At 40.2% G+C, this 15,573-nt stretch overlaps 1 protein-coding gene across 2 annotated transcripts in view; it reads right to left on the bottom strand.

Moving 5' to 3' along the window:
• The window catches only part of FBN1 (fibrillin 1), a 147,172-nt gene that overhangs the window by 25,830 nt on the left and 105,769 nt on the right, over positions 1-15,573 (bottom strand). For both annotated transcript variants that reach the window (XM_027644223.1, XM_027644224.1), the window contains exons 32-43: positions 10,845-10,967; positions 10,145-10,267; positions 8,233-8,358; positions 6,658-6,780; positions 5,965-6,087; positions 4,934-5,098; positions 4,488-4,556; positions 4,251-4,376; positions 3,868-3,990; positions 3,599-3,757; positions 2,604-2,675; positions 502-627 (exon numbers count right to left, since the gene is read on the bottom strand). In XM_027644223.1, coding sequence (XP_027500024.1) covers positions 502-627; positions 2,604-2,675; positions 3,599-3,757; positions 3,868-3,990; positions 4,251-4,376; positions 4,488-4,556; positions 4,934-5,098; positions 5,965-6,087; positions 6,658-6,780; positions 8,233-8,358; positions 10,145-10,267; positions 10,845-10,967 — 1,458 coding nt within the window. The remainder of the gene's footprint in view (positions 1-501; positions 628-2,603; positions 2,676-3,598; positions 3,758-3,867; positions 3,991-4,250; positions 4,377-4,487; positions 4,557-4,933; positions 5,099-5,964; positions 6,088-6,657; positions 6,781-8,232; positions 8,359-10,144; positions 10,268-10,844; positions 10,968-15,573) is intronic.

Here is a 15,573-nt window from a genome sequence, read left to right as displayed (position 1 = left end):
TTGCTTGCAGCACTCATGATGCCAACAGTCACAACCCACACCAGAGAATGACAGCAATTCCTGCTGCTATTTTCAGTTTCTCCACCAAACTGACTAATACAATGTTAGGAAATGTTTGAACTGGAAAAAAATTATCATGTGTTTATATTTTTAAAAAAAATCTTTGTTGCACTAGAAAAAAAAAATTCTGGAATTAAAAAAATTATGCTCATGATCTGACTCAAGACTACTATTTTTTTCTTGGCTTTACTGTCAAACGTGAAAAACAATGTTTCTTCCCATGACTGCTGACTCATGTGCCTTCAAGGCCTTAGATGTCTGATGGAAAATCTGGTATTTTCTATGCAATAGAATTCAAAATGCCCAAATTAACACAAACTTATTACACTGATAATGGTATTTTCCCCTCATTACGGATGACTTGCAAGTGTCTCAGATGTGGGGGTGTGTGAATTGCCAGCTAGTGAAACACCATTTCTCTGCAGGAGAACAGCACTTTACCTTCGCAGACCAGCAGCTTGTCATTGTAGAAGAATCCCACGGGACACTCGCACCGGAAACTGCCAACCATGTTTATACAGATCCCATTTTCACACACTCCAGGAATCTCTCTGCATTCATCAATATCTGCAAGAATAATTGGTTTTAAATACTTGTAAAGAGCACTTCATGGAATCTTCTGCTACAGAAAATGTCCTTAGGCATTTATCCTTAAGGTAATTATTAAATGTATAATGAGAGCATCAGAATTTTCCCAACTGCAAGACAGTGAGTCATTCCAAACCCTGGAAATGTACGTATTTGCTGCTTCTTCAGGTTCTGACTCTTCACTATACTAAAGGTATATCCTGCCACGTATCGTATGTCCTTGCTCATGTCTCCCACCCACAGCCCTGATGAACCTCCTCATCTTCCTGAGTGTTGCAGTGGAGTTATTGGGAAGAGCCAAACAGGGAGAATGTAACTGTCTTTGGTTTAATACAGGAGAGCAAGACTGAATGCAAACACTTGTCAGAACTAGTTTTGCACTGTTTCACCCTTGTTAATCTGAAAAGACTTCCATGGGTTTATGTAACAATTTGAAAGTGCCAATGCCAGGTAACATCTGAAGTGCTGCCAACATGTTATTAATTAGATTGATTAACCCAGGCAGCTGGGGCTTGCCAATGCTCTGTATACACCCAGGTTAAGTAACTGATTTTGGCAGAAAAAAAACCCCAGCTGCTATTGCAATTATATGTCTTGCCTATTGGGCCCTTACACATCTTAATATTCTGACAAGATGACAGAGTTCAGAGACTCCTCCAAAGCCTCTGTCTTTAGTAAACATTGCCACATGCACTGAGGTACACAGACACAGAATACGGGAGAAATTATCAGCTAACAGGAGTCTCCAACAGATAATGTTGTTGTGTTTTGGTTTGGTTTTTTTTTTAATGTTGCTGCTGGATCCAACCCCTCATTTCCTACATTAGATCCTGTAATTCTGAGCCCTCTGATATAATGGATGAGTAAAAATAAAACTACTTCTGTCTCTGAAACAACCACCTGGAGCAACTATCTAGAACTTTAATCCAAAGAGAACAGCAACATCATGTAAGGATTGTAAGCAAATATTACAGGGTACACAGAGCACTGTGGCACAGTTGTGGCAGGGCAGACAGAGCAGACTGCAAACGTCCTGCACACATGGCAGCACTGCAGATGCAGCTTTTACCTGTGAATGTCAGCACCATCCAAGGGCTCCCTGCTGATGCTGATGAATGGCCTAATTAGCTTGAGCAGACTCAGCAACAATTTGGGATAATGCTAATACCTAGGAGCGGATATTTTGCTTCCAAGAAATGACCTCGTAAATAATAAATACTGTACATTTTTGAAACTTCTTTAAAAATTACATTCCCCACTTTACTAGAAATATTTCCAGCTAACTAGCTGAACCCTGCATTGCAGCAACAGCTTAATGCTAAAGCATCTGATTACTGCCTATATGCTGCCTCTGTTTGTTACAGGGCACATTATCTGCTTCTTATTTGCATTTTAGTGTGAATAAAAACAAAAGGGAGTCCCATTAGGGATTTACTCAATTCCTTGTCCTAGAATTCCTCATTCTCTCCCTCTTTTTGTTTTGCAATTTGTTACTTGCGATTCAAATGTAACACACAATAACATATGTGAGAAATATTCCAGCCGAGCAGAAAAAAGGATTTTTGTGTCAAACCAATACACAGGGGGACTGGTGTGAAATGTCAGATTAAATCTTGCTTTAGTTTGAAGGAAAGACTCCCAGTTCCTCTCAGACCAAATGCTGGTTGGCCTTACTCCCAGACCTCTTATTCTCGGTATCTGTGCCCTGCTCAGGCCTGGTTACAGTTTCTTTGGAGCCGTCTGTTGCCTTGATTAGAAGCAGCAACTATCCCCGCTGCCAGCGAGGAGTAGCCAGGCAGAAAGTTTGCAGGCTTGGACTTAACAGAGGCTTGAACTTCATTACACTGTTTAGTTGTCATTCCTCCTTTGAAAAAAATAACTGGGAAAACAAACCTCCCCTCTTTCCTGGGCAGAGGTAGCATGGAATTTCGTTCAAAACATAAATTACAACTCACCAACTGGTAATCCTGTATAAATGTCAATGAAGAAGCCAGGCCTTTGACTTCCACAGAGTGTGGAGAATTCATCTGCAAGAGGAACACAAAGCAGTGATTAAAGCATTTGGAATTAATCAACAGTCAAAAATTCATTATATTCTTTGCCCAAGAAAATTCTACTCTTTCAGCACCTGCAGGGCACAAAGAGGTAGGCAGCCTCTTTCCCAAACTCACCATGTTAGGTGCTTAGTTTGCATTTGGGTTCTCATTCAAAGGCCATTGAAATTTGCAAATAAAAAATGTAGAGGGATTTGGATCAAATGCTGGTTTTCCTTTGTGTATGCCTATCTCTGTGCCTTACAGTGTTGGCATACAAGTTCAGATCTGACTTTTAAAAACCTGAACTATAAGTTGGAAGTTAATCAAATAAATGTCTAGGAAGTTGCTCTTGAAGCAAACCACCTCAAACCACAGTGGGATGTCCTGCTCAACTCTGCAGTCTTATCCAGTGTGGAGGAGTCTTGAATGCCCTTACAGTTAGCACAGAAACTCCCACATCTTACATTTAGCTGCTTAATACAGATCATTCTCAGAGGAGACCAAGCTCTCTCTTTAAATTCATGGCTACCACAAAGGCCCTTCGTGGCAATCAGCAGTCAAGGCACAGTACAGCATTTGCTGGAGCAATACCAATAAAATCTTTGTCAGTGGCTCAACACTGGGTCATCAAGCACTTGCAGAGACAGATTAACCAATACAGAGCATGAACTCTCCAATACAGTGAAACTGGCACAAAGGTGGCACAGCCCAGCAGCACGAACACAAACCACTCCACATATGCCTTCATTGTGATTAGGGCTGATCACCCCCAGGCAAAAAATTAACTAATCCCTTCACTTTAGACACACAAGAGCAGAAAAAGACATAGCATCGCTAACAACACCACAGTCACTAATAGTAATAATTATGATGTTACCAAGGCTTTCAAATAGCTCTGCAATACAGAAATGTACCTGTGCTCGGGATAGGACACTGTTCACAAGGCTTATTCCATGCACGTCCAATGTTGTAGGAACAGCAGCACATTTTCTTGGTCATATTGAAGAGCAGCTCACCATCACAGGTTTGATTGTCAGGATAGTAATTTCTGTAACACAGACTTCTTCTCATATCTGTGAAAATGAAGAAAACCCCAGGACAATGCAGTAGGCAACTCTTAGGGAAGATGATCTACCTGGACCAAAGCAGTAAGATAAAGCTTTAAAGAACCCCCAACACATACCCATGCAGTTGTTTCCTCCATTGACTTGCATGTAATCAGGAGGACAGATGCAGGTGTAATTCCCAACAGTATTGTAACATGTTCCAGGTCCACAAATGCCAGGTGTATCACACTCATTCACATCTAGGAGAGAATATAAAGGCAGTGAGTGAGTGGCCACAGAAGCTTTGTTGTTGTGCTTCTGAGAACGAAAATGTGTCAGTAATACTTGGTCAAGATGAAATTTTCACTCTCTCAGTGCAAGACTTGAACTTTTTCCAGTTTTCCCACTCTTAAGCTTTACACTGCTTAGTCTGGTTATGCTCCTTTTCAAGGACAGATTAATTCTCTGTCATCATTTTCTAAGAATAAAACAGAAGACTAGTTAAGTGAAGGCTACATACCATCACACACTCGAGTTTCTTCATTCAAGTAGTACCCTGATGGACACTGACACTGGAAGCTACCAAATGTATTAATACATTTTCCTCCTTGGCAAAGTCCAGGCAGTTCTTGACATTCATCAATATCTGTCCAAACAAATCCATAAACATTTCATTAATGCTTTTCCATGAAAAACAACCCTCACTAAAGAGTTTCATAATTTTAGACATGTAAATATAGGAAAATGTAAACATTACCTTCTAATATAACTGTAATAGGGTTTGGTCGGAATCCTTCCCCTCCAGGGCAAAGAACCTTATATTCAGCTGAAACCAAAATAGACTTATGACCAGTAGAAACATTTTCAGCACAACTATTTTTGAAAATGGATCCTATTATTACAGGTTGTTTAAATGTAAAGTTACAAAGTAATCAGACACAGACATTATTAGGTTTTACTCTGTAACATCAACTGCTATTCTATTTCATAATGTAGGTTTTTGTGTAACACCAAACTTGCTCAGAAGTGATAATAATATTCTGACTAAGTAATCTTTTTGAAAGACCAGTAAAGTTTTTGGTTAACTCCTGTCCCCCGCATGTACACAATAAATGATTACACCAGTATTTGAGTTACCCCGCTAAATTAGGAAAAAATCCAACTAAGACACTGCTGTGTTCAACCCAGGAAATGCAGACTTACTTGTGTTCACAGCTGGGCAATGCTCACAGGGAACTCCCCAAGCCTTGCCCAGGGAGCAGCAACAGGAGGCCTTGGAAACACCCACTCCAATCTCGTTGCTGCAGAAGGTGCCACCGTTATCTCCACGAGTTTTGATGTCCAGGTAACAGTTGCCAGATCGTGTATCTATTCACAGTGCACATAATGACAAACACATTTCGTGAGAGCAAAACACAACACATCATCTTAGGATGAGGGGTACCTACAGACGGCTCTCAGTTCTTGCAGGACAGCCAAAGCAAGTAAGCTGTGTTGCCCAGGGAGGCCCAGCATTTCCCACTTACATAGGTTCATGGTGCCCCATTCCTTGGCTTTGTTGGACTTCTCACAAAGTAGGGAATTTACTCATCATGACTAAGGGTAGTTCTGCCAGGCCTTTTCTCATTTTCATTCACATTTTACCCCACATTTGTACATCCTTCCTGTTCCAGAAACTCATTGCTTTCTCCTCTCCTTGAGGTTAACAAGCATGAAAGCATCTACTAAGTGTCAGGAATTTCAAATACATTTGAACTTGAGAAGCATCCCTACACTCTCTTAAACAAACAAAACCCCAAAAATATGAGAGCATTACTAAGCAGTTGGAGCCTAATACAAGAGTATTTCCGCTGGTCATGAAGCTGCGCCCAGCCAAGCTGCACTCAATGCTCCAAGAGCATGGGTGGCTTTATGCCACAACTTCATTTGCCTGCCATCTTGGGGCCAGCTGGATGAGGGCTTAAGTTTGTTGAAATTTAAAATTGTCTACGCCTGTTGTAAATTGTGGACAGCTCTAACAAGGTCCAAAGGGTTGGTTCTGGCAGCCGGGCACTGCTGGCATTGCTGCATCAAGTCTGGACATGCTCCTGCTGCCCTACTACAGCTTCTAAGCCAGGGGCAGTGGGATGGGAATTGAGGCCCTTTTCCATGACCTGGGATTATTCTTATGCAGCTGGGCTTGCAGTCCCTCTGTGGAACTTCCCCTGTAAATAACATAACAAGTGGTCCCTTACCAACACATCCAACTCTGGTGGGATTCAGCTCAAAATCAGGAGGGCACTCACAGGTGTAGCTACCAGCAGTATTGATACATGTGCCACTAATGCAGGTTGTAGGATCTGCACATTCATTAACATCTGCAAGAAAATACAGCATGTGGTAAGCAAATACTCAAGAACAGTGCAAGTCATGGATATATCAGGTACCATATGCTGACCATCACAATCCATTAGTTATCTCCATTAGTTATCTTACTGATCTCCAGAAAGCTCTGAAAAATAAAGGCACCTTTTAGAAGAACAGTAGTCTGAGATGCATCCATCATTTTACAGGGGGAGAAAAAAGTGTTTTTCCGGAAAAATCAATCTATGAACTTATGTTTTCACATTCACTTTATGAATTCACATAAAGTACTAAAAAAATACTTAACATAAAAATACAAGACAAGGTCAGAGCTGACCACCCAGTGAAGTACTGTACAAGGCACAACACATCTCTGCCAGAGGAGTTCTCTCTGATCTCTTTTCCCTTTCTTAAGGGGATATCAGAGATTGACAAAGAACAGGAAAGAAAAGCGTGTTATACAGTCGGCAACTCTGCACTTTCCTATATCCAGTTTGACCTGTATAGCTTTCTAAAAGAATTTCCTAAGGAGCTGACCATGACACTAACAGAAAATTAAAAAGCACGTTGTTCAAAACTTTTACCTGTGCAGTTCCCACCACTTCTGTCCAGCTCGTAGCCCACTTCACACTCACACCGGAAAAGTCCCGGAAGGTTATGACAAGTACCGTAGACACAGATGTTAGGAAGTGAGCACTCATCAATATCTGATAAAGGAACAGGAGGTGAAAAATATGAGGTTTCCTTATATTCGTAAGACATAGACAGAGAACTGTAAAAAGGTTCAGCAACCTGGATCTGGAAGCCAATAGCTTCTGCACACAGTATAAGACAAGAAAAAGTAACATGCTGGAGACTAAGGAACCTACTCCATAACCTTTTCTGGGGGAAAAAGGCTCCTTCCAATATCTCTGCCAGAAACAATCCTAGTTTATTGGTGGGCTAATCTGAAAAGTAGCAATATTAAACATAGAAGAAGATATGCTTTAAAAAAAATGAAGTTTATTCTAAGTCAGCAATCATCTGCAGAAAGCTGGACACCAGCAAGGAAAAAAATTGTGTCCAAAGGTAAATTTCATGTTCATCCTCAGGTTTCTATATTCGACAGATCTGAAATTTGGCAAGCAGAGCTCACTTTTGTGCTTTTTGTCCAAATCATATGAGTCTGATTCAGTATTTACTGAATGCCACATGCACTGCACAAAGAATGACCAATTTGATACAATAAAAAAGTGTGTGTTTACAAAGGACCTTAAAATACTGCATTTAGCACACACATCTGAAACATCAAGGCAAGTCTGTTTTAGCAACAGGAGCTGGGCTCTACATCAGCTATTTAAACTTAGCTAAAAGGTCTGAAAGTAAATTGTTTCATGAAACATTATGAAATCTAATATTGGTTTAGTTTAAAGAAAAATTCACTCTCATAAATTATTTCACTTGGTCGACTGCTAAAAAAATACACAGAACACTTTTCAAGGGGGAAAATCCTATTTATAGTGATGTACTTATGAACTCCATCAAATACCAGTTACTAAGAGTTATTACCATGTCAGATGATTGGCTGAGTCTTCTTGACTTACTTAACTGATTAGTGCTATATCAAATGAGGATTTCAAAAGCTGAAATCAAATATATGACCTTAATCATATTGGCAACATGTTTATTATTTGATTGTTTTGAATCTTCCTATATGCAAAGCTCTTATGAACGAGTTGTAAACTGACAGCTCACCCTCAAAACTGAACAGTCATAGGAATTTATTTTTTTGTTGTGGTCATATAAACTTTTTGCAAGGCTTCACACTCTGATTTTGCACCTCACAGAAGCCCTCAAAGCATGTTCACTGTATTGGCTACCAAATCACTGTTTTTCAGTTTCATACATGCCAATGCAAAGTAACAACTTTTTCTGTTAGATTGTTATGAATAAGATGAGGAACTGGACATAAATGGTCAATGAAAAGGCAGGTACAACAGGTAGATGACCACTTAGAGATCCATAATAAATGTATAAACTGCAAAAAAGCAACTACTACTGACAATTTTCATGCTGTTCTCACCTCAATCACAATTGCAACCAATTGTAAAATTTTTGAAACATAAAATACTATTAAGGCAGAATTTGTTGAGCATTGTTTAAAGTTTACAGAGAATTACCTTCACATGCTTTCCCATCTACCCTTGGCAAAAATCCCATATCACATTCACAGCGATACCCTCCAGGGGCATTGAGGCACTGCCCATTTTCACAGAGATTCAAGTTTTCTGAGCATTCATCAAGGTCTGTAAAAGGAAGAGAAACAGCAAGTTTACAGTAATATGGCTTTCTCACCAACATATGTGAGCTGAAGCTGCAGTGTTCCAAACATTTCAACTATTCTATTACCTCTGAACACTCGCAGAGGAAACTGCAATCTAGTTATGAGCAGAGGTTACTACATGTAACAGCTCAGTGTATTTCCAACATGCTGAAAACACAGCTTGTAATCAAAAGGAAAGTCAGAGAGAGGCACAGACTCCTAAACTAGCTACAGTTAATAACAATTGGAGGCAGTACACAGGGTCAAATTTAGACTCAGAATGAGCACGTGAAATTTATTATAGTTATTGTTTCTATTACAGCAGAGCCTAGAGGCAGTAACTGAAAAAAAAAAGAGGTTTACTGTGCAATGAGCAAACATATGGTAATAGGCAGTTCTCCATGTCAAACATACAAAGCACTGACAAAAAGTGGCATGAAAAGAACTTGATCAAAATTAAACTGCAGGTTAACAGTTGATGAGAAAAACAGCCTTGATATTGGACCACGCTCCCCTTCAGACAGCTTGTGGCCCTTACTCTTTAGCTGAAATGTTACACATCACAAAAACACCTGCTTATTGCAGCAGAGCCTGGCTGGCACTGTGAGCTTTGGAAAGTCCATGGCTGGCAAATCAAAAGTAGTACCTACAGAATGAATGCTGCACCCTCTGGCAGAGTGCCTAGAGAACACTTGCGTTCTCTAGTTGGAGTCCCAGCCACCTTTTGAATCCAGGAACAATAAAGTACCCAAACTTTCAAAAAAAAATTCAAGTTCTACTGAAGGCAGAAACTCAGTAAGCAGTCAGCTGAAGGATGTAGTTTATGGACTCCTGGAAATCATCACACGGGAAATGAACAAAGAGCACCGGGTTAGGAAGGCCACTGAGGAAGCTGAGTCAGATTCAAGATTAAATTATATGGAGAGAACTAAACAGAATCCCAGGGTTCACTTATAATTTGGACTGATTCTAATTCAGCCTTAAACCTGATGAGCCAGATTCTCAGATGCCATAAAAACCTGCTGTAGTTGATAGAATGCTGCTGATTTGCACCAGCTGAAAACCTGGCCCAGCAGCTGCCCGCCGCATGGCTCTGCTCCAAACAGCGTCACCCTGCACAGAGCAACACTGACAGCCCGAGTGCAATAGCTCCTCATGACTAAGCATACATGAGCTAATCTGCTCTTCAAAGCAGAAGACTAAAGTGTGGGTGGGAAACATCTCTCTAGCAAAGTCTACATTTACAGTTTATAAAATGAGGTTTCTGAAGCAGCTACTGCCCTCATTCTACATGCCAGCACTGCATCCTGACACCATCTCTCAGGATAATGCAGTAAAGAAGGCAGACAGCACACACTCACTTCTGGAAAGAACAGATATTTTTAGGCAATTTTATGAAGCAATTTTAATGCATATGCCCTATTATTGAAGTATTAAGGTGAGGGGCTAATGGACTGGTTTACTAACTAGCCAAATTATACGATCAAGCATTGTTTTAATAATTTCGCCACTCATGCCAACTAACAAGGAAAGCTCAATGAAAAATTGCATTTTATCAAGTGAAAAAAAGTGATTGATTTAGACTAGGTATACTATACAGTATTTCTTTCAAATTATGGCAACCTAGGTGAAGGAGAAGAAAATGGACGATGACATATTAACGCATAATTTCAAATGTTTAAAAGCTATTTTTGTGTATTGGATCACAGACTAACTTAGGCTGCAAGGGACCACTGGAGGTCATCTGATGCCTTCCTAGGAAAGCTCACCTGTACAAGTGAAGCCATCCCCAGTATAACCTTCTTTACAGAGGCAGCGGTAAGAGCCCATTGTATTCTTGCAGTCAGCATGTGGGCTGCACATGTGGGTTCCATTGGAGCACTCATCCAGATCTTTAAAATAATAAAAAAAGGAAAAAAAAGGAAAGGAAAAACCAACATTAGTTAAAAAAACATACCATGAATACAAATTTTAAATAGCGTATGGCACACAGAAGCTCTATTTTAAATCATCTTCCATAATAAAACCCACAAATATGTGAGGTCATCTGACTGAAGAAGAGGGGAACAGTTTATTTGTAGCACATCAAAAAGTCTGACAAGGTAACTGTGAATGAGGAAGCTGCAGGGCACTCAATACTAAGACCCGTACCTTGTTTTTACAGGGAGCACCAGGAGACTTCTCACTGCCTGCCATAAGTTGTCCTCAAGCACACAGTGTCTCTCTCCATGGTCACAGAATCACAGAATTTGCTGTGTTCTCACCATTTCACAAGCCAAATATGAGATAATGCTGATTTCACAGTTACCATGGTAGAGAATTTGTCCTCTAACAGATCATGTCAGATCGACCTAACAAGTTTGATAATCACTTTTCTTCACAATTTATAGGTGTGGTATGGGTTTTTTTTCAGAATTGCCCCACTGTGGCCCAGCCTTATAAATACATACAAATGCATATGACCCTCACCTGTGCACTTGATACCATTTCCAATCCAGCCAGGGCTGCAGCTACATTTGAAACTTCCTGCTGTGTTTGTACATATGGCGTGTCTGTCGCAGTTATGGGCTCCAATTTCACACTCATTGATATCTGCAAAAACACAGAGATTTTTGAGAGGCTCATGGATCACACTTTCTCATATCCAGATAAGTGACACTGGAATTTCTCAAGAAAGCCAAAGTGTACATGAAAGCAAGCCTGCATTTCATTACAACATGACTTTTAGAAATGAAGTAGAAGAGAAATAAAATCACAAGAAAGAAAAGTAAAGAAAAGCAAAGAAGCATGTGGCAGATTTCAGACATGCTGCCCCACTACCTATTCCTCTCATAGGCATGTAAAGCAGTACTTCTGCAATTTACTTCAAAGCCTGGTAACTTTTACACTTGAGGAGGAAACCAGTAACTCAGAAGACAGTTTTTCCAATCTGTCCATCGTGAAGCCTGCAGAGAGGGACTACATTGGTGGCTCTACATTGCATAGTTTGCTAAAAAGTCTCAGAGGCAACCTAATGCTCAGTGACTCCTGGAACACAGTATTCCCAGAAGCACCCATTGTATCTGCATGGATGCTGATGAACACCAGCTAGGCACCACTCACAAACTCCTCCTAGGATAAGCCCAGGAAGCTCATGAAGCTTTGCCAGACTCTGTGTGGAAGGTGGAGGATGGGCTGTGTTTACTAGGAACTCAGGAAACCTTAGAAAACAGTGGAAAAAAGTCAGCATCCTTGAAGACACCAAGTCATCCAATCTTCAACACACACGTTCATGCCAGCACATTCTATTTCAGCACTTGCTATTTTCACCTTATTTTCATTCTTGGTCATTCTCTGGCAATATCATGATGTATAGACTGCAAAACCCAAACTAAACTCCATTCTTCCTTCTCACAAAACATTATTAATGCCCCATTTAGGTACTTGAAGAATGTATAAACTCAAAGGCAAAGTTTTCAGAAATTATTACTGGTAACTACAACAAAACTGGCAGGAATTTTCTTGCACATCTGAGCGATGGATTTTATGGTGTTTTCTGTAACTGAGCTCTCTCTAATTGTGCTTTACTTCCATGCAGGATGTAAATTATCTAGAGTTCATATCAAACCACTTAAAATTTATATCAATATTTTAGCCCTCCCAGGTGCCTTTGATGTTGCAGTAAGCCAAATCATCTCATTCTGTACAATGAGCTCATGGAAAGGGAAAACAAGCTCACAAACACTGCATGATTCCACAGACAAAACCCCAGCTCTGACCCCTCTCAAGAAGATGATTAAGAAAGGCATCAGCCATCAAACATGTAACAACCTTTGGGGTTCTCAGCCCCAAAATCAGAGATTTGAGTCTCCCTATCATCTTGCCTAATAAAAATTAGCTCTTTAAAGAGGGCATGATTGTGGAACTATTGGAAAAAGTGTCCAGGTATGATTTTAATTATTTCCTTTGTAACTCTTTCTTAGGTTTTTCTGCCCACACTTGTCTAGACAAAAGGTTGTGTCCTTTCTCTATGCTCTGTACACATATTTTGCCTTTTCACAAAGGCAACACGTGGCTTCGAGAAGCAGACAACATCCGTCCATCATCCTAAAATTAAATACCCAGAAGGCCAGAAAATACCCAAACCCATTGTTGGTTTGGAGGTTTTTTTGTTTGGTGGATTTTGAGTTTGCTTGGGGTTTTTTGTTGTTGGGATTTTGGCCTTTTTTTAATGGTTGGTTTATTTGTTTGTTTTTTGGCACTGGTTGGTTAGCTTTTGGTTTTTTGAGTTTGTTTAAAGTCTGCGTAAGTGGAATTTCATCTAATCTTACTTTTCTGAGTCTCTTTCTAAATGAGGCATTGCTTTGAATCAAAACCCCAGCCATGAACATTCCCATAATCTGAATGCAGATGTCTAGATATAGATCTGAATGTGGCAGCTGGAATCTACCATTAATGAATGTTGACTGCACCAACAAGCCTGAAAACATGCAAATGGATACTTACTTTTTTAAACCTTAATAAAAAGGTCAGAGCAGATTTGCCTTTTGTATGTAATCTCAAAAAAAGGGTCAGAGTAGATTTGCCTTTAGCATGTGCAGAAACTCATATGAAGATAACATCACACTAAACAGGAAACTAGTGTCTGTCAAAAATCTTAAGGGTGGTCAGAAAAAAACCCAACCCATATTGGCTTGGTCTGAAGGGAAAGAGTAGAAGGAATTCAGAGAGGTCAGCTACAGTATACACTGACACAAGAAAGCTGAAGCAAACACTCTATAGTTTAACCTTTACATGATTTTAAAACCCAAACTGTTAAACCACTGCTAACATTAAGCCAGCACTGCATTTGATTATTTGATGCTTTGAAACATACAATCACAAGTTTCCTTATACCCTGCAGAGCACAACAAAACACCACAAAAAATTATCATCAGTAGAGAGGTTTCTGCCAAGAATTTTTTTAAACCACCAGCAAACACAAACAGAAACTTTCGTGCAACAGCTACACCACAATGAAGTCATGCTCAGACTCAAATTTAAGACAAACTAAGCCAAGTTTTCCACTCTCTGTAAAGTGACTGTGGACTCCATCCCACCTTGCACTGACCCGCTGACACTTCACACCAGAGAGCCCCCATTAACACCTCCCAGTGGGACAGCAGCACCATGACACTGGTGCCCTCACAGTGGACACTCGTTCCCCCATCAGTTGTTTGACACGCACACTAAAAAGCTTGGAATCTTTTGTGGGATGAAAGTTGCAAGTACAAATCTATATCCAAGTATTTATAATGGGATCAACTTTCTCAGAGATCAGCCACTGAAATGCCATTCCACTTGCTTTGAACAAAATCCTGAAATCCTTCTCAGCTTTCTTCCAGGAAAAGTTTTCAATAGATTTCAATGCGTTTTGTCTGGGTAAAGATCAAATGTGGAATGCAAAATATATTTTCTAATACTATCTACCTTTATTGGGGCATTGCAGGGCTTATTTCCGTGATACATGGAAAGGTTTTCAGATACTTAAATGAAAGCTGATTGAGGTATATAAAATACCATCACTGGCTTCATCCCAGATTTTACTTCTTTTCAAAGCTACCTGCATTTAACTCAGATGCTGTTTTGCTATAATCCCTATTCTCTCCTTTCATTGTACAGCTGAGTTGTAAGCCTACATTTATTGCATTGCAATTATTTCCAAGGCAAAAGAGATCTCAGACCAAACACAGTACTGTGTAAACAGGGCAGTGAAATCAATGGAATTTATGCCTGGTTATAGGGGAGCTTAATATGGATTTATGTTGCCATAAGTACTGAATTATGGCTTCACAGAATGAAACAGAAAGGAGAACTTGAGCTCTACTGGGGAAAAATTAACTCAATATAAATATCTTTAATAAGAGCACGAGTCCAGCCTGTTCTGTCTGCATGGCAGCACAAACAGTACTACACTCTTCAAATACTCCAACTATTTTCATTTGATTGTTTGAAGACAAAGGCGTTACTCGGTCTGAGTAAAGGTATCATGACCCAAAGAGCACCCAGGAGGACACTACTCAAGTCAGGGTTTCACACAATGATGGCCTATTCCCACTGACTTCATGGGGATTTTCACTGAAGAGTAAAGGAGTGAGTCACTGATTTATATCAACCTTCTCCTTCTGCCTCCAGTATGAGTCCGTGACAAGCCAAGGAAAATAAAGACATTCCAATCCAAGACTGACACTGCATCCTCAGCCAGTCCCACTGTGCCCCAGTCCTGCTGCACACATGTTCTCAGCTTTGCAATTGCACAACTCCCATTAATACTAAGGGAGTTGTCTGCCTACAACAGATGAGAATACGCATGATAAATAATATGCAGGTCTGACATCATAACAATCCCAAGCACTCTGGGGAAAAAAACCTGTCAGTCACCCTACTCTGTTGGCTCCTTCAGTTCTCTTCTTTGGACAAATATTTTTTTTCTCGCAAGTCTTTGGCAATTAATGAAGCACCTCTCCCATTAATCACAGTGGCACAAATTTTCAGGGCTGTTGATATGCAGCAAATATACATGTCAAATATACCTGCCATGTTGGCACTATGCTTGCAAATGTGGCAAGCAAAGGAAAGAAATCAACAGCCAGTATCTGCACAGCACATCCCTTCACAGGCTGGAAGTGGATCATTAAAGTTAGCCAGACAGAAGTATGAGGGTAAGTCACTGTATTCTTACCTACATCCTAGAAACATCCAAGTAATTTCTTTGCATTTGAACAGAGGAGAGTGAACATTAACTAAAGAAAATGTTCACAGCTGGGTGTGAAATCCTCTAGGTACTCTGTGTACCATTTTCTGTTAGTTTTCATGGGCCTTCAAGGGTCTATAAGGATCCTTAGCAAACTGCGAATTTAATTCAGACTCCACCTATAAATCAGTACTGTTTGTCAGGAATTATGCAAATCCCTTAAGTAGTTTCTGACTTTTACATTTTCTGGCAGTCTCTGCATATCTGTGCATTTTATCACCCTGACGTTTCACTGGTATTTTGAGCCTGGGTCCAATTCCCAAAGGGCCAGTCGTCTGGTGGAAGTCACAAGGCATTTCCTCCTCCTGGGTTGCTGCCCATGTAATCAGGTAGGAAAAGGGAAGGCTTTTCAGAGGGAAAAGACTGTGAATTTCAACTTGGTGCTCATACAAGTAGAAAAATATATGGAAAAATGCCCCTATTCTG

Source organism: Corapipo altera, unplaced genomic scaffold (assembly GCF_003945725.1).
Source record: "Corapipo altera isolate COAL_440 unplaced genomic scaffold, ASM394572v1 50, whole genome shotgun sequence".
Lineage (NCBI taxonomy): Eukaryota > Metazoa > Chordata > Aves > Passeriformes > Pipridae > Corapipo > Corapipo altera.
Note: the sequence above shows the minus strand (reverse complement) of the source record. Positions and strands in the feature narration are given on the sequence as shown.